The sequence below is a fragment of the Rhinatrema bivittatum genome, chromosome 2 (assembly GCF_901001135.1).
Source record: "Rhinatrema bivittatum chromosome 2, aRhiBiv1.1, whole genome shotgun sequence".
NCBI lineage: Eukaryota > Metazoa > Chordata > Amphibia > Gymnophiona > Rhinatrematidae > Rhinatrema > Rhinatrema bivittatum.
Window position 1 is genome coordinate 388,162,066 of NC_042616.1, and position 20,295 is coordinate 388,182,360.

At 45.1% G+C, this 20,295-nt stretch overlaps 1 protein-coding gene across 1 annotated transcript in view; it reads left to right on the top strand.

Moving 5' to 3' along the window:
• ADCY2 (adenylate cyclase 2) overlaps positions 1-20,295 on the top strand; it is a 1,371,519-nt gene that overhangs the window by 991,497 nt on the left and 359,727 nt on the right. The window contains exon 9 of the mRNA XM_029590013.1: positions 7,664-7,796. Coding sequence (XP_029445873.1) covers positions 7,664-7,796 — 133 coding nt within the window. The remainder of the gene's footprint in view (positions 1-7,663; positions 7,797-20,295) is intronic.

Here is a 20,295-nt window from a genome sequence, read left to right on the forward strand (position 1 = left end):
TTTATTCCTTTCCCAGGTAAAATTGAATTAAATACAACTACAACCCCCCACCCTCCTGAACCCCCCCCCCCCCCCAAGACTTAGCAAAACTCCCTGGTGGTCCAGCGGGGGTCCGGGAGCCATCTCCTGCACTCACACCCTCGGCTGCCGGTATTCAAAATAGTGCCGATAGCCTTTGACCTTACTATGTCTCAGGGGCTACCGGTGCCATTGGTCGGTCCCTGTCACGTGGTAGGAGCAATGAATGGCTGGTGCCATCTTGTGCTCCTACCATGTGACAGGGGCTGACCAATGGCACCGGTAGCCCCTGTGACATAGTGAGGGCAAAGGCTATCAGCACCATTTTGATTAGTCAGCCAATGGCCTGAGAGCAGGACATGGCTCCCGGACCCCGCTGGACCACCAGGGATTTTTGGCAAGTCTTGGGGGACCCTCCTGACCCCCACAAGACTTGCCAAAAGTCCCTGGTGGTCCAGCGTGGGTCCGGGAGCGACCTCCTGCACTCGGGCCATCGGCTGCCAGTATTCAAATTGGCGCCGATAGCTTTTGTCCTTACTATTTCACAGGGGCCGACCAATGGCACCGGTAGCCTTACTATGTCTCAGGGGCTACTGGTGCCATGTGTCGAGGTGTCAGGTGTCAGTGTTAACATAGATTATATTAACTTAAATTATTGCAAACATACATATTCATTGAAAGTATCCTAAAAACATATCTCATAAGTGTGTCTCCAGAGAGGCAAGAGAGCCACCGCTTTAGGATTTTCAAAGGGTTCTCCGCATTATGTTCTAGGATATTCTTGAGAAGTAGACTAATAATGATCGGTACCTATAAAGGATTTTAAACCATGTTAATATAAAAAAGAAATTAGGTTGAGTTGGTTGCAGCAGGTGCCTTCAATAATTAAGTACATGAAAAAAGAGTTAAAAGAAATGGAGCAAATAGACACGGGGGGGAAAATGCATGAAAAAAACTGGGCATATTTTGTGAACAGCTATAAGGACTAAATAATTACTGATTAGTTTCTATAATTTGAGGATTGATGGAATTTCTTCATTGAGAGCAGTGAATTATTTTTGTATTGTTATTAGCTGTATGATTTTGTGAACTAATGTGACTTTTTATTAAAAAAGGTAAATATAAAGATGCAGTTTTATTTACCCAAAAGGCAAGTTTATACATGGGATAGATTTTAAAATGTGTGCGTGGACACGTCCATGTGCACAAGGTTCCCAGCTCACGCACATGGATACATGGATTTTATAACATGCACGCATATGTTATAAAATTGTGGACCATGCACACTTGCGCTGGATTTTATAATCCACACGCACATATGCGGGTGACATGTGCAGGGGGGAATTTTAGTAAGTTGTGCAATGCAATTGGGCCTTCCCCCATTCCCTCCCAGTCTGCACCAATTAAAGAGCAGACTGGGAGGGAACTTTCCTATCCCCCTACCTAAATTCCCTCCCTCTTCCCCTCTCCTAAACCCTTCGTTTAAACTTATTTTTGTTTTATTTTACTACTTACTGCTCCCCTGGAGCAGAAGTAGTTTGCGTGCGATGGCCGACTGCTTATGTGTGCTTCCCCAGGACAGCGGCTAATGGCTGCTGTCCCGGCCGGCCTCCATAGTGCCCCACCCTGCCCCAGTTCCCACCCCTTTTTATGTGCCCGGCACTTGTTTTGACAGTTACATGTGCGGCTGGGCCCTGAGCATGGCGTGCACAGGGCTCAGCCATGCATGTAACTGCCGGAATTTGTGCACATCGCCAATGTAAAATTCGGCTGATACTGTTTACTATTACCACATTTATTTAAAATGGTCCACATATTCAAAAAAATTCCAAAAAAATAAGCGTCTGTACTTAACACCTTTATTAAATCCTCATTGTTTATTAGAACTAAATAGAATAAAGATGTAAATGTTAGAATTTCTGCTACTGAATTAGATATGATGTACATATTGCTAAAAGGAGTGTTACATAAGCTCATTGAGTGCAATTATTATGCCTAATCATTTGGATCACATTTGTTTTAGTGTCTTTAAAAGAAAGATGAACATTTTCCAAAACATTTGTATAAAGATTGCCATCTTACAGGCAAATATCTTTCTAGAAACTGATGCAGGAGGGTGGGACCCACATTGGTTGCGTACATGTACATAACAGCTAAATAAGCTTACATAACGCTATTTCTACAAATACAAGGAGCTTATTTACTAAAATGTGATTCAATTTGTTTTTAAGGCATTTTAGTAAATAGAACCAAATCATTGTAATGTGAACTGCATTAAAATAGTTCATTAACACATTTTACTATGCATTATAACATAGAAAAATAGAAATGACAGCAGAAAAGGATCAAATGGTCCATCAGTCTGCCCAACAAGCTTATGGTAGTATCTGCCGCACCATACAAGTCACACCCATAGTTATCAGTTTCCCAGACCATCAACGTCAGTGCCCTTGTTGATTGCTGTTTGAGTCCAATTCCCTGTTACCTCTTGCCGTTGAAGCAGAGAGCAATATTGGAGTTCCATCAAAGTATCAGGTTTATCGATTAAGGGAAGAAACAGCCTCATCAGCAAATTACCCCATGTGTATTTGTTTTCCCAGACGGTAAAATTCAACGTCCTTGTTGGTTCCTGTCTGAATCTAATTTCCCTTTTCCCTCTTTTCCTCTTTTCCCCTTGCTCCCCAGCGAGCAATGATGGCGTTGCATGAACAGTATAAAGGGTTATTGGTTAAGAGTAGTAACTGCCATCCAAGCAAGTTCCCCCATGCTCTCTTTTCTTCATTTCCATCCTCTAGCCTTTAGGGATCCATAGAGTTTATCCCATGCCCCTTTGAAATCTTTCAGTTTGTCTTCGCCTCCTCTGGAAGGGCATTCTGGGCATCCATCACCCTCTCCGTGAAGAAATATTTCCTGACAGTTCTGAGTCATCCTTTCTGGAATTTCATTTTGTGACGCCAAGTTCTACTGATTTCTTTCTAACGGAAAAGGTTTGTTTGTTGATTGTGCATCATTAAAACCTTTCAGATTCTGAAGGTCTGTATCATATCTCCCCTGCACATCCTCTCCTCCAGGGTTTACATATTTAAGTCCTTCAACCTCTCCTCATACGTCTTTGATGGAGACACCCCCCCCACACACACACACACACATACCATTTTGATCGCTCTTCTTTGGACCACCTCCATCCTGCTCTGTCCATTTTATAACATGGTCTCCAGAACCGAACACAATGCTCCAGGTGAGGCCTCACCAAGGACCTGTAGAAAGGGATTATCATCTCCTTTTTCTTACTGGTTATTCCTCTCTCTGTGCAGCCCAGCATTCTTCTGGCTTTAGCTATCACCTTAACACATTGCTTCACCTTCTTCAGATCACTAGAGACTATCACCCTGAGGTCCCCCTCTTGTTCCATGCACAACAGTCCTTCACCCCTCATCACATACAGCTCTTTCGGATTACTGCACCTCAGATGCATGACTCTACAGTTCTTGGCATTGAATCCCAGCTACCATATCTTTGACCACTCTTCAAGCTTCCTTAAATCACATCTCATTCTCTCTACTTTTTCCACCAAGTCCTCTCTGTTGCAGATATTAGTATCATCAACAAATAAGCAAAGTTTACCTTCTATTCCTTCCACAATGTCGCTCAGAAAGATAATGAAGAGAACTGGTCCTTGTGGCACTCTGCTTAACACTGCTCTCTCTTCAGAGTAGACTCCATTTACTATCATACCCTGTCTTCTATCTGTCAACTAGTTTGTTACCCCTCGCAACCACCTTGGCGCGCACTCCCAAACTTCTCATTTTATTCACAAGCCTCCTATGTGGTACTGTATCAAAAGCTTTGCTGAAATCCAAGTAGATCACATCTAGCACTCTTCCTAGATCCAATTGTTTGTTCACCCAGGAAAAAAATAAATCATATTTATCTGACAAGACATTCTCCTAATGAATCTGTTGCCTCGGGTCCAGCAAACTTCATGACTGTAGATAGTTAACTGTCCTTTCCTTCAGCTTGGAGAAGAGATGGCTGAGGGGGGATATGATAGAGGTCTTTAAGATCATGAGAGGTCTTGAATGAGTAGATGTGAATCAGTTATTTACACTTTTGAATAATAGAAGGACTAGGGGGCATTCCATGAAGTTAGCATGTAGCACATTTAAGACTAATCGGAGAAAATTCTTTTTCATTCAACGCACAATAAAGCTCTGGAATTTGTTGCCAGAGGATGTGGTTAGTGCAGTTAGTGTAGCTGGGTTCAAAAAAGGTTTGGATAAGTTCTTGGAGGAGAAATTCATTAATGGCTATTAATCAATTTTACTTAGGGAATAGCCACTGCTATTAATTGCATCAGTAGCATGGGTTCTTCTTAGTGTTTGGGTAATTGACAGGTTCTTGTGGCCTGGTTTTGGCCTGTGTTGGAAACAGGATGCTGGGCTTGATGGACCCTTGGTTTGACCCAGCATGGCAATTTCTTATGTTCTTATGTTTGGAGCCTTTGCCACAGATCACAGCTTGGATTCTTAAAGCTATCTGATGCAAAGGGTGTGTTTACACTGGTTGCAGATGTCCCAAGAAAGTGAGGTGGTCTCATTTGACAGGGCTAAGCGGGCAGCTCGGTTGGAGGCTGGGATCGCGTTTGTTGTGGCTACACTGTATGGTTTGGTCTGGACTTCGTCCATGACTATGGTGTTGGCAGTGGCAACGCGAAGGCTTCTCTGGCTGTGGAACTGGTCAGCAAATGTGTGGTCCAAGTCGCAATTGTATAATCTCGGTGAGGACCTGGAACAGCTGATCAAACATTTGGGGGAATCAAAGGGAAATAGGCTTCTTGAGGATAAGAAGAGTGGAAAGAAGACTTTTCCGGCCAGGACCCGTTTCCAAGATAGGAGGTTTCGCTCTAATGAGTTCTTCGGTTTCCTTTCAGAAATAGGGTTCAGAAAGGCAGCAGTCCTTTCGGGGCTCCCGGAGACCTCCTAGGATGGTGCTGGTCAGGGGACCGGCATGAGCAAATCTACACAATGAAGTCAAACAGCTTGGAAGCTGTCAGGGGATGTCTGACACGGTTTTACAGGGAGTAGACCACGATCACCTTGGATCAATGGGTCCTGGAGGTGATGAGATGGTTACGCTTTAGAATTTTCATATCCACGACCATTACCTTCGTGAATGTCCTTGGGGCCGTCACCAATCTGAAAGGAAGAGCTTGAAACTGAAAATGCTGCCCCATCACCATGAAATGAAGAAATGTCTGATGTTTTGTGCATATGGGAATGTGTAGATAGGCCTCGGTCAAATCCAGCAATGTCAAAAATTCCCTCGTCATACCGCCGTTATCACAGTTGCAACATCTCCATCTGGAAACATGAAACTTGGAGTGCCACATTGACCTTCTGCAGGTGTAGGATAGCGTGAAAGGTACCTTCCTTTTTTTGGAACCATGAAATAAATTGAGTATCTTCCTCGACCCTGTTCGCTGAATGGCACCGGAACAATCTCGTCCAAACCTTGAAGGCACTGAAACGTATCTTGAACCACTTCTCATTTGCTGCGAGATGTGAAGAACAAGAAAGCTTCCCTGATCCAATGCAGACTGCATCACCAGAGACAACTGGTGGGGGTAATCCCTAGGCTCATGGAGGACAGACTGCCTCTCGCCACGTGAACCCGCCATGCTATCAGCTTCTCCTGGAGCCTCCCTGACAGGCCCCTGTAAATGGGTAGCTCTCCTTCCTCCTGCCAGTCCTGCTGAGCTGCCTTGTCCCCCAACAGCACAGTCTCCACACAGCGCAGCTGAGTTGAGTCACACATGCCAGGAGCCACAGGCCTGACATGACTTCCCGCACTCCAAGGTCGGCACCATCATAGATGCATGTAGTACTACCACCCGAACCTCTCAGCTGAGCCAAAAAAAAGAAGTCATGCCTGCAGCAAACGTTACCTGCCCCGAACCACCCCGGATCTCCGGAGAGTGGGTGATTACTTACTGCTCCTTCCCCCCTCATGCTGCCAAATAAGGCACTGGCAAACAGCCCTTAACCCAACTTCCTCCTTTTTTTTTTTTTTTTTTAAAGGAGCAGCACTGCAACAAAATACCAGGCAAAGGCACAGAAAAAAAAACAGAATACTTCCCTCCTCTTGGTGAAGACATGGGGGCAAAGACCTCAGACAGAAGGAGAGAATCAGGACCTTGGCTTTCCAATCCCCTAGAAGATGCGGGTTAAAGCAGTACATGGATTGCCAACTGCCTGCTCACCTGGCTCGACATGAGGGATAGACCACAAAGATGCCTCTCACCTCAGGAGCACCTCTTCTAGACTCTTGACTTCCTTCTGTTAATTTCTCCAATCTTTTCTTCATTCTTACTAGTCTGTTCTTCAGACTATAGGTTTGCACCTCTACTATCTGCTGAAGTCAGAAGTATTGAGGATTGCAGGTGACACTCTCGGTTATGTAGCAGTGCCTGAAAAGTTTTTATTCTCTGCCTCTATCTGGTATGGATGCAAAACCCACTTGTCTGGACTGATCTGGGTTATGATCAGGTACCAGACACCTACTTTAGAAGCTTAAATCTAGGCAAATGAATAGCAGCCTTAAATTTAGGCTCCTTAATTTGTGTGAATTTTTATCTGAAAACTTAGGATCCTAAGATTGGCTGAAAATAGGTACCTAATTTAGGAGCCTAAATTTAAGGGCTCGGCATTTTTTTTTTATATCAGCCCCATAATTTATTCCTATAGGCAACACTGAAACAAATATGATACAAATAATGCATTATTCAATTGCATTTTTGTCCGTTCTGAAACTGTTAACAGTTTGAGATGGACAATATATACTTTGCCATATATTACAAATTAAAGTTTTACTCAGCTTCCTTTAGTACTTGATAAGTGCATGGAAAAGTGTTAAAAGAAATGGAGCAAATATGCATGGTAATACACTATAGTTGTACTGGAAGGGGCAAAACTGCATTCTTGGTGGCTCAGCTCAACCACACTAATTTCATGCAAATTAAGGAGATAATTTCCAAAAGAATTTATGTACATAAAAGTAGCATATATTGGAGCAATTTTAAAAAGCCCATTTAGGTATTTAAAACCTTTAGAAAATTCTGTGAAATTCAAAGAATGTGCACGCATAAAAGTAGCCATTTTCAAAAGCCCATTTATGTATGCAAAACCTTTTGAAAATTACCTCTTTAATGTTTTTAACATGGTATTTTTTTTTCTGATGTTCAAAGGCTTAAACATAAGGGAGAAAGAAGCCTAAGTTCTTTCAATGTTTCATATACCAATACTTTCTCAAGAGACATGACTGCATTTGAACTTGGAGCTATGCAAAAGTCTGTACTTGAAATCTTCCTTGGAGACCTGGATTTATTTTGTTTCTTTACAGATTTGGTGACTGACCTACTGGAATTATTTTTTAGTAAACATGTAGTGTGATCTAGAATAGCTCAATGCTATTATAATCATAATTTTCTTAGTTTTTAAATATTATTTTTTCATTGGTGATTATAGCACATGTATGTCATAAAAGAGTGGTGGTATCAATAAATCAGAATGGTGCTTTTTGAAAATAGGTATTGTAAGCCATAGGGTCATATTTTTTTACTTGAATTTTTCTATAATCTTGGTTGCAGACGTGTTCATATTACTTCAGTGACCTTGGAAAACCTGAATGGAGCTTATAAAGTGGAAGAAGGAGATGGACCTATAAGGGACTCATACCTTAAGGAGCATAATGTTATAACTTACCTTGTAATCAATCCCAAGGTCAGTGGAAAAATTGATGTATTGCAGTAAATGCTTTTTCTTTCATGGTAAGTATTTCATTGTGTTTGGAAAAATTCATGTCAAAATATCACATAAGAGTGCAGACAACTTTCTCAATGATTCTATACAACGAATTGCCTCCCTTTTCCATATCAGTATGTCTTGTTTCCTTATTAGAGAGCTAATACTGTATACTTTAGCAAAAATAATTCTGCATTACACTTTGATTTTGAGGGTCTACTGTTTGAACTATTTTCATTACTGCCATTCTGTGTAAGGAGCATCAGGACTAGAACAGGCAACCTTCAAAATAGAATTCAAATACCCAGACAAAGCGCTATGAAAGCCATGTGGATGGCAGAACTGCAAACAGAAATTTGACTATTGACTTACAGGTTCAGACTGTTCTCCCAGCAAAAGATGATTATGTTCTTATGGGTTAAAGGCAGAACCCTGTTTCAGGCAAGTATTTAAACCTAGCAGAGACTGAAATGTTTGCTGGCATAAACAGTTCTTGAAAACTCTTTATCCTTCACCAATTTGTCCTGCCTGAACCTGGAAAATTGTTTCTGAAACTGTAATCTCTGAATCTGTAATTTCCGGAATCTTTGAAAATCTGATTCCAGAGAGTCAGATGCTGCCTTGACTCTGAGTCATGCTACTCTAGGACATCTACTCCAAAGCAAGTAGTCACTTCATTCCAGATTCAGTACCTCTAGACTCAGTGAGGTACTGCAGAGAGTAATACCACTAACTGCTCTATTAAAAAGAATTAACCTGATGGGGGGTGAAAAATTGATGTACACGGACCAAGAGAGTGATCCTGTAGTAATAGTATCTGGACATCTGAAGATGGTGAAGCAACGTGACAAGGCAATAGCTAAAGCCAGAAGAATGCTGGGCTGCATAGAGAGAGGAATAACTAGTATGAAAAAGGAGATAATGCCCTTATACAAGTCCTTGGTGAGGCCTCACCTGGAGTACTGTGTTCAGTTCTGGAATCCATATCTCAAAAGTGACAAAGTCAGGATGGAGGCAGTCCAGAGAGGAGCAACCAAAATGATGTGGGGTCTGTATGAGAAGACTGAGGAGAGGCTGAAGGATCTGAATATGTATACCCTGGAAGAGAGGAGGGGCAGGGGAAATATGATACCTGAAAGGTTTCAATGATGCACATTCAACAAACTTTTTCCATTGGAAAGAAATCAGTAGAAATAGGGATCATGAAATGAAACTCCAGGGAGGATGACTCAGAATCAACGTCAGGACATATTTCATCACAGAGAGGGTGGTGGATGCCTGGAATGCCTTTCTGGAGGAGGTGGTGAAGATGAAAACAGTGAAAAAAAATTTAAAGGGGCATAGGATAAACACTGTGGATCCCCTAAAGGCTAGAGGATGGAAATTAAGAAAATAATGCATGGAGGTAAATTGTTGGTGCCACGGTTACTACCCTTAACCAATAAGCCTTCATACTCTTGATGCAACTCCATTACTGTTCTCTGCTTCAACAGTAGGGGGAGAAAGGGTAATTGGATTCAAACAGCAACCATTGAGAGCCCCAACTTTTACGGTCTAGAGAAACAAATTATTATGGGGGTAACTTGCTAATGCAGTTACTACTCTTAACCAATAAACCTGATACTTTGATGCAACTCCCAACAGTGTTGTCTGTTTCAATGGCAATGCGAAATGAGGAATTGGATTCAAACAGCAACCAAGAAGGGCCCTGAAGTTTACGGTGCATGAAACTGATAAGCATGGGGGTAACCTACAGGGTGCAGTAGATACCATTTGGTCATTTTCTGCTGTCTTTTTTATGTTTCTGTATTTCTGTTTCTATGAATGAACAAGAGAAGAAGTATTCAATTAGCTTTAATAGAAATTTACATCTGCCCCTAACTTAGTCCACCAAGATCCTATCAAACCATTCCTGGTGGAGACAAATAGATCTACCTTAGCAGTTAAAGAAATATTGTCCCAATACTGCGATCCAGGGAATGTTCTCCACCTATGCTCTTGGAAGCTGACTTTAGCTAAGATGAACTATAAAGTGAAGAAAAGAAACTGCTGGTCTTATACGTTATGTCATGACAAAGTACAAAAATCTGAAATATTTTAAAAAGGTATGACATGTAAATGCAAGCCCAACACATTGCTCACTGTTCTTTTCCTGCTTTCAGTTCAGCTCGACACACAGACCAGGACTGTAAAATGGGAAGGCAGCTGCACTAATGTTAAAATAGAACCAAAAAAGGGTTTTGTTCTGAGAACAGAAAATTGCAGAAAGTGTATGCTGGAGATGGACTTGATCATGCTGATTAAAGCAGAATCTGAAACCATTCCCTTCTGCAAGAAGGGAAAATACCACAGAATTGACCTGGAAGGAAGGGGTGAACTATATTCAAAAGGCAGAATATACATACCTACAGAATTTTGTGGAACTGCCATGACTCAGAATTGACAGGACACTGCAGAATATAAAGGACAACAGATCTAATCAATAGACACTTCTGATGGATTGGATCTGAAGAAGAACATCACAAGATATTTAAAATCATGTGCAATAAAGTAATGAGTAAAATTACAGGCCTTCTAAGCCTAATGTTCCCACCAAGAAGAACCTGGGAATAGAAAGCAGTAGATTTCATAATGAAGATACCAAAGGCTCAAGGAGTGAGCGCCATCTTGGTAGTAGTGGATTGGCTCACCAAGAATGGGGACTTCCACTGGTACTAACCATGGCCTGATTATTTGTCAGGAAAATTATGCAATTTCATGGTTACCCAAGAGGGTAGTGTCCAGCTGAGGATCTCTATTCACATCATGTTTTTCGTGTGAAATAAGTGCTGTGAGCACCGATATGACTATTCTTTACCTATTATTCCCAAACAAATGGACAGATGGAGAGAGCTAATCAGACACTGCAATGCTTCTCCATCTGCAACCAAGATAAATGGAGCAGGTTATTACCATCAGTGAAATTTGTATATAACTCAATCTACACTACATGTCGATCCTTCACAGTTCTTTACAAACTATGAATTCCAGTAGATATCTTCTGCCCCAGAGGGTTTACAATCTAAAAGGTAGATTTTAAAAGGGCTGCACGTTCACCCATTTACATGCATATCTCATGCACAAAAATACACACTATTTTATAACCTCCATGCACAGGTTTTAAAATTCTCTTCACGCAGTTGTACGGACATATCTTTTACATGCGCAAGAGTCCGGTGAACATCGGTGGGTGGGGGGGAGAGCGAGACTCTTTATGAAGCTCAGTCTGCAACTCTATATATGTGGACCATTGTAAGGGGGCACTTTGATTCGAGGTGCGTTGGGGTTAGGGGGGTTGGTGTTTTAGACACATTCAGAGGTATCATTAAAGAATTTTAGAACTTATAATTGATTTAAAAATCAAAGTTGATTTGTACAATGCAGCTATTACTTCTAATCTTGCTATTTACCTGTGATGTTAGGGAAATCTATGAGCCTTTTAGAACTTGTTCTTCTTCTTTGTATACTATCAAACTTAATGCTAGTAAGGAGGAGATAAATGCTTACCTGGACAACCTTGTTCTACCTACATTTCCAGAAACTTCTCTCACAAATCTTTAGGTTCCTATTTCTATTCTTAACATTCAAAATGCTGATCGGGCTCTGAGTAATGGGAAGTGTCCAGGAGAAGAAGGTTTGTCCCTATTATTGTATAAGACATTTTCTGACTCCCTTGCTCCTAGGCTAACAGCTTTGTATAATGGTGTTCTTTCTTGAGGATTTCTCTCCCTCTTTTCTCTGTTGGCTTCTAAAAAGGGGAAGGAGCCTGTTGAATGCAGCTCTTACAGACCTATCTCTCTCTTAAATTATGATAAGATCCTAGCTAAAATATTGGTCTTCTGGGTATTGCATGTGTTACCCTTGCTATTGCACAGAGACCATACTGTTTTCATAAAAGACAGACAAGGCATGGACGATATTTGGCATCCATTGGATCTGCTGTATCAAGTGAACGAATTTGAAGCTGAGGCCTTGTTAATTTCTTTGTATGCAGAGAGATCATTCAACAGTATATACTCTCTCATTACAATAGCTGCCATAACAGATCGCTGTTACTGAACCTTCCGTATTCCCAGTTTTTGAGATTGTGAAGAATTTGTGCAGACAAAATTACCTTTCAGACAAGATCGGTAGAGATGAAACAGAGATTCATTGCAAGAGACTATCCAGAAAAATATGTCATTAACTGTTACAAGAGAGCAGCCAAACAGAATAGAAATGAGCTCTTACAACCTTGGAATAACAAACCGAATGACAAAATTATCTGTCCTATCACTTACACTCATATGTCGCACAGTATTATTACTATTTTGAAAAACCACTGGCCTATTATACAAGTATTATTTAGCTTTAAAGATAAGAATTTGCTGATTGCCAACAAACGCGCTAAGAATTTAAAAGACCTTATTTCACCTTCTGCACTACCACAAAAACAAATAAGACATTAGACCCTCTGGCCACCATCCGTGTGGTAATTGCTCTGTGTGCAATGTCAATATGAAAGTAGACAATTTAAGTATTCCAGACTTACTAATTGTAAAAGTAAAGGAGTTATTTCCTAGCGTGTAGCAGATGGACTCAAAACAAGTGGGTATAGTGTGCTCGTGCTAGCAGTTGGAGACGGATCTGACGTCAGCACGGGTACATATACCCCCGCAAGAAGTGCAGCAATTCAGTAATTCCGGTGGCCGGCTCGCGGCAGGGACCTAGCCCCCGAGTGAGAAGGGCTCGGGCGCGGCTTAGAGGCAGCCTCGGTCCCGGCGCGGACTTGGCCCCCGAGCGAGACGGGTTCGGGCGTGGCCTAGAGGCAGCGGGTGCACTTCCTCGAGCGCGGCGGTGACGGTAATCACCCTCTCTCCCTGCAGCCGGAGACCGCCCGGGTCGCAGCCGGGAAGCGCCGAAGACAAGGTAAGGCGTACATCTTTACTTGTTGGTCTCCGAGGAAGCGAGGATTAGCGGAATCTGCCTACGTGGCAACCTGCCAAGGAGGTCACCATTTTGCTTGCCTGCTCGCCGTCGCCTTTTCCCCTGGTTCGTCGCCGCGCTCTAGCGCTCAGGCCAGACTGAGCGCACAGGCGAAGGGCGTATATGTTAGGCGCCCGAAAATACTTGGGCGCATATTCGATAGAGGCATGCATTGGAGTCACCTTGATTCATGTTGAACAGCGCACGCACGTTGCTACGCGCACGTTGATAGGCGTCCGTTGCTAAGCGCACGTTGATAGGCGCCCATTGCTAAGCGCACATTGATAAGCGCCTGTTCATAGGCGCACGTTCATAGGCGCACGTTCATAGGTGCACGTTCATAAGCGCACGTTCATAGGCGCCAGCCGATAAGCGCACGTTGATACGCGCACGTGGATAAGCGCATATTGGTAGGCGCACATCTTTCGCGCATATTTCAAAGCGCAGACGCCAGCTGGTGGGAGATAACAGACGAGATGGAGCGTAAGAGAGCCCATGCATCAGCAGAGCTGGCACCTCCAGACTCAGGCATAAGAGCTCTAAGCCTCTGCTCAGCATGCAACCTCAGAGCTACACAGAGCGAGGAAGCAGACTCCCTATGTGCCCAATGTGAAGAGGCCCTGGGAGTTCCAGGCCAGGACCGGTCGCAGCCCAGCGTACTTGCCAGTTCCTCAGGGAACACCCCGGACCTAGCAGGCCACGGTCAGCAGCCAGGGAACCCGAGAGACCTGGTGCCCCTAAGGCCAGATCCTGCTTCGCTCTCCTGGGTGGAATTGTTCAAGGGGATTCATGCCTTTGTCTCAATGCAGTCTGCTCCCCGAACGGGTCCATACGTACCGGATGACCCGGCACCTGGACCCTCAAGGCCTAGGCACGGCAACTCGTCACCCGGAAGCCCCACTTATGGGGATTCAGATTGTTCTGAGGAAGACGAAGAGCCCCCCGAGGAGGGAGAACTGCCCTCGGGGATTGAACCACATCGGACCATGAGGCGCTTCTTTCTGAAAGAGGATCTCCCAGGCCTGGTCTCTCAATGCCTGTCGGAACTGGATTTCCCGGGCCATGACACCCCAGGGGAACCTAGAATGAATCCCCTGTTAGAGGGCCTGTGCCAAACGGCTCACCATTTTCCCCTCCTACAAGCAGCACAGCAGCTAATCGATTTGGAATGGAATGCGCCGGAGACCTCATTCAAAGGGGGTCGGGCCTTGTCTGGCATGTACCCCTTAGACCCGGCAACCAAGGAGCTGCTGTCGTGCCCCAAGGTAGATGCCATAGTTAGCGCAATTGTGAAGCGCACCACCATTCCGGTGGAGGGGGGGGGGGGGCGGCCCTCAAGGAGACACATGACCGGCGCATGGACGCCATTCTCAAACAAGCCTTTGAGGTGGCAGCCATGTCCCTACGAATTGCGACCTGCTGCACCGTGGTGATGCATTCCTGTTTATCACAGGCTAGGAACAACACCCCGGGAGAAGAGATGGAATCAGCTCTCTTGTTCCTCACTGATGCAGCCTCCGACCTAGTCCGTACGGCAGCCAAGGAAGCGTCATCCTCAGTGGCAGCCAGGAGACAGCTCTGGCTACGTAGTTGGTCGGCCGACTCCTCCTCCAAGACACGTCTCACGAGAATGCCCTTTAAGGGATCCCTCCTGTTCGGCAGCAACCTCGAGAAACTGGCCAATAAATGGAGCGCCTCTCCATTACTCCGTCTACCAGAAGACAGGTCAAGGAGGAGCCAGCGCTCCTTTCCTAGGCCATCCAGAGGTAGAAACTCTCAGCGCTTCAACCCTTACAGGGCTCGCTACTAAGCACCTCGTTCTCAAGCCAGGAACCAGTCCTTTCGGACTAAGCACAACAAGAGGAGAACCGGCTCGGGTTCCGGTCCCGGCCGCACCCCACAATGACAATCAGCCAACCCATCCGGGGGTAGCAGCCATAGGGAGCAGGCTAACCCTCTTCTACCACAGGTGGGTTGAGATTACCTCGGACCAGTGGGTCCTCGCCATAATCCGAGAAGGGTATTACCTGGACTTTCTTCGGCTCCCGCCGGACAAGTTTGTGGAATCTCCTTGTTCACCCCTCAAAAGGGCGGCACTAGAAGTTACCTTGCAGAGGCTCCTGTCCCTAAAAGCCATAATCCCAGTGCCTGCATGGGAGATGAATTCTGGGCATTATTCCATTTATTTCATAGTACCCAAGAAGGAGGGCACTTTCAGGCCCGTCCTGGACCTCAAGTCAACCGACACCTACGGGTCCCCAGCTTTCGCATGGAAACTCTGCAGTCTGTCAAGAATGCAGTACAGCCAGGGGAGTTTCTCACATCCTTAGATCTGTCGGAAGCCTACTTGCATATCCCAATCCATCGGGATCACCAGCACTATTTACGCTTCAAAGTCCTGAACCAACACTTCCAGTTCCGAGCTTTACCCTTTGGGTTAGCCACCACGCCACGGACCTTTACCAAGGTCATAGTAGTAGTGGCGGCGTCCCTCAGGAAGGAAGGAATCCTCGTCCATCCCTACCTACCTGGACGATTGGCTGATCAGGGCAAAGTCACCGGAGGAGAGCCACCAGGCAACCAACAGAGTTATAGCTCTTCTGGAAAGCCTAGGATGGGTAGTAAACTTGAACAAGAGTTCCCTACAGCCTTCTCAGTCGCTGGAATACCTAGGAGTCTGATTTGACACCCAGGAAGACAAGGTCAGTCTGACCGCCAAGAGGAGAGCAAAGCTCCGGAATCGTCTGCAGACCCTACTGAGCGCCACCCGGCCCACAGCTTGGGATTACCTACAGGTCCTCGGCCTTATAGCATCCACTCTGGAGGTGATACCATGGGCGCGGGCTCATATGAGACCATTACAATGTGCCCTCCTATCTCGGTGGAGCCCACGATCAAAGAACTACACCGTACACCTACCTCTACCAGCCAGAGTGCGGAATCAGATACGGTGGTGGTTGCAGCCCGGCCACATGAGCCGGGGGTCAAGAATGTCCTCCCCAACCTGGACCCTGCTCACTACAGATGCCAGCCTGAACGATGGGGAGCACACTATGAAGAACTCACCGCCCAAGGGCGGTGGAACAGAGAAGAGTCAGGATGGAACATCAACCGACTAGAGGCACGGGCAGTCAGGATAGCATGCCTGCGATTTGCCCACAGGCTCCGAAACAGAGCGGTCAGAGTGATGTCGGATAACGCCACCACAGTGGCATACATCAACCGACAGGGCGGAACCAGAAGCCGACAGGTATCCCTAGAAATAGCCCCCCTGATGTCTTGGGTGGAAGCAAATCTACAGGACATCTCCGCCGTCCACATCGCCGGGAAGGACAACACCACGGCAGACTTCCTCAGCAGTGAAAGCCTAAATCCGAGGGAATGGCAGCTGTCGCCCACAGCTTTCCAGATGATTGTGGATCAGTGGGAGACGTCGGGCATGGACCTACTAGTGGACAGGTCCAATGCTCAAGTACCCAGATATTTCAGCCGCAGGCGGGATCCTCTATCCCAGGGGATCGATGCCCTGGTCCAGCCATTGTCTCAGGGGATCCTGCTATATATATATGCCTTTCCTCCATGGCCCCTGCTGGGCACCATTATACACAAGATTCAGTGGCACAGAGGCCTAGTTCTTCTAGTGGCCCCGGACTGGCCAAGAAGACCCTGGTACGCAGACATGAGAAGACTACTGGCAGGGATTCCATTTCCCCTGCCTCCACACAGGGATCTGCTGCGGCAAGGTCCCATCCTCCACGAGGATCCAGCTCAATTCTCTCTTACGGTCTGGCCATTGAGAGGGCTAGACTGAAGAAAAGAGGATACTCGGGGCCGGTAATAGATACACTCCTCCGAGCATGCAAGTTCTCCACATCACTAACATATATAAGGATATGGAGAGTATTTGAAGCCTGGTGCGAAACTCACGGCACCAATCCACATGCCGCTAAGATCCCTATCATTTTGGATTTCCTGCAAGATGGACTTCAGAAGGGTCTGTCCCTCAATTCCATCAAGGTTCAAGTGGCAGCGCTATCCTGCTATGGTCCCCAGAGTGACGGCAGCAGCATTGCCACACACCCAGACGTTTCACGTTTCCTGAAAGGAGTCAAACACATTCGCCCGCCACTGAAGTGGCCTGTGCCCCTGTGGAACCTCAATCTAGTTTTGGAATTTCTAGTGGGACCCGCCTTCAGACCCCTTCGAGGCCTGTCCCTCCGTTTGTTAACCTTGAAGATGGTGTTCCTGCTGGCCGTATGCTCAGCACGCCGCATCTCAGAGCTACAAGCGCTGTCCTGCCGTGATCCGTTTCTCAGAATCACTCCAGAAGCTATCCATCTTCGCACGGTTCCTTCCTTCTTACCCAAAGTAGTCTCACACTTCCACCTCAACCAAACCATATCCTTGCCTACCACGGAAGGTTTGAAGAAGTCGGAAGAAGGTCGAATACTACGCCATCTCGATATCGGCAGGCTGCTGTCCAGATACCTGGAAATGTCAGAAGCAGTACGAAAGACGGACCACCTGTTCGTCCTTCACAGCGAGAAGAAGCAAGGGGAAGCGGCCTCACGGGCAACCATCGCCCGCTGGATCAAAGAAGTTATCAAGGCAGCCTACGTAGAAGCGGGAAAACCACCACCTCTATGGGTCAAGGCTCACTCTACCAGAGCTCAAGTGGCCTCTTGGGCAGAAACTAGGATGCTGTCGCCTGCAGAGATATGTAAAGCGGCGACATGGTCCTCCCTCCATACCTTCTCCAGATTCTACCGTCTGGACGTCCAGGCCAGGGAGGACACAGCATTTGCAAGGGCAATCCTGAACGGACCTCGGGCAGCCTCCCACCCAGTCCGGGAGTAGCTTTTGTACATCCCACTTGTTTTGAGTCCATCTGCTACACGCTAGGAAATGTAGAGATTACTTACCTGATAATCTTGTTTTCCTTAGTGTATGCAGATGGACTCAGCATCCCGCCCGGCTGCCGGTATACATGGGGATTCACCGACTCACGGTAAGCCATGTTTTCTTATATAGGGCATCCACCCTGCCGGGTGTCGACGCCTTCCGGTTGAGAACACTGGCGGTCTCCAGCTACTATCAATCTGTCAGGGTAATCCTGTTCCTTTAATCGATCGGTCAGTTACACATATATCCATAAAGCTTTTGCAAGGAAGATTACTGAATTGCTGCACTTCCTGCGGGGGTATATGTACCCGTGCTGACGTCAGATCTGTCTCCAACTGCTAGCACGAGCACACTATACCCACTTGTTTTGAGTCCATCTGCATACACTAAGGAAAACGAGATTATCAGGTAAGTAATCTCTACATTTATGCTGCTATCTGTCCTTGTAATAAAATTTATATTGGCAAAACAATCAATTTAATAAGAGGATAATTCAACACAAAAGTGTTAATAGGATTGTGGAGTCAAAACCACTAGTTGAGCATTCTATCTTAGCACATCATAAATTTAATGATTATAAATTCTGTGTATTACAACAACCTGTAGTAAATTGGAGAGGAGTAACTTAGATAATCTACTACTAAGGTTTGAACAAAAATACATTTATGACTTCAAGACTATGGCACCTCTTGGTTTAAACCAAGAAACTGATTTTTCAGTTTTCTTATAATTTATTTATTTATTTTTAATTTGTTAATGGTTTTAATTCCATTTTTTATTTTTCAACATGTTTTTTTTTATATAATATTTTTGGACTTAGTATGGTTTTAATAACTATTGTATCAATATAACTCATTTTTAATAATAAGGTACATACAATTTCATGTTCATTATACATAGCAAAACTGATTTCTTATTTGGATTTTTTATTTCTTTTTTAAAGACAAGTTGATTAAAATTTAAATAAGCCTATATATAATAATTTTAGGATTAAACACCAGTGATTCCTTATTTTAAATGGCAATGAGAACAAGCATTTAGAAGTTAAGGGGCAGATTTTAAAAGCCCTGTGCGCATAAATCCAGCGAGATTTACACACGCAGAGGACTTGCGTACAGGCGCACCTATTTTGTATAGGCCGCTGGCGTGCGCAGGTCCCAGGGCTTAGCTTGGGGGGGGGCGTGTCGGGGGCGGCGCGGCATTCGGGGGCGTTCTGGGGGCAGGGCCATGGGTGTGGTGCCAGCCCTAGGGTATTCCGGGGGCATGGCCGAGGCCTCTGAACCTGCCCCCAGGCCTGGGAATGGCGCGCAAGTTACGCATGCCTCGGGGATCTGTTTGGGGACTCTTACTTTTCAATATATTTATAAATGATCTGGAAAGAAATACGACGAGTGAGATAATCAAATTTGCAGATGATACAAAATTGTTCAGAGTAGTCAAATCACAAGCACATTGTGATAAATTGCAGGAAGACCTTGTGAGACTGGAAAATTGGGCATCAAAATGACAGATGAAATTTAATGTAGATAAGTGCAAGATGATGCATATAGGGAAAAATAACCCATGCTATAGTTACACAATGTTAGGTTCCATATTAGGTACTACAAACCAAGAAAGAGATCTAAGCGTCATAGTGGATAACACATTGAAATCATCGGTTCAGTGTGCTGCAGCAGTCAAAAAAGCAAACAGAATGTTGGGAATTATTAGAAATGGAATGGTGAATAAAACGGAAAATGTCATAATGCCTCTGTATTGCTCCATGGTGAGACCGCACCTTGAAAACTGTGTACAATTCTGGTCGCCACATCTCAAAAAAGCTATAATTGCGATGAAGAAGGTACAAAGAAGGGCTACCAAAATGATAAGGGGAATGGAACAACTCCCCTATGAGAAAGACTAAAGAGGTTAGGACTTTTCAGCTTGGAGAAGAGACGGCTGAGGGGGGATATGATAGAGGTGTTTAAAATCATGAGAGGTCTAGAATGGGTAGATGTGAATCCGTTATTTACTCTTTCAGATAATAGAAAGACTAGGGGGCACTCCATGAAGTTAGCATGTGGCACATTTAAAACTAATCGGAGAATGTGGTTAGTGCAGTTAGTATAGCTGTGTTTAAAAAAGGATTGGATAAGTTCTTGGAGGAGAGGTCCATTACCTGCTATTAATTAAGTTGACTTAGAAAATAGCCACTGCTATTACTAGCAACGGTAACATGGATTAGACTTAGTTTTTGGGTACTTGCCAGATTCTTATGGCCTGGATTGGCCACTGTTGGAAACAGGATGCTGGGCTTGATGGACCCTTGGTCTGACCCAATATGGCATGTTCTTATGTTCTTAACAAAGGTAGGGGGGGTTGTTAGGGCTGGGGGGTGGGTTAGGGAGGGGAAGGGAGGGAAAGTGGGGGGCGGGGGGCTGGAAAAAAAATTCCCTCCGAGGCCGGTCCGATTTCGGAGCGGCCTCGGAGGGAACAGAGGCAGGCGGCTCGGCGCACGCAGGTTGCACAATTGTGCACCCCCCTGCGCATGCCGACCCTGGATTTTATAACATGTGCGCGGCAGCGTGCACAT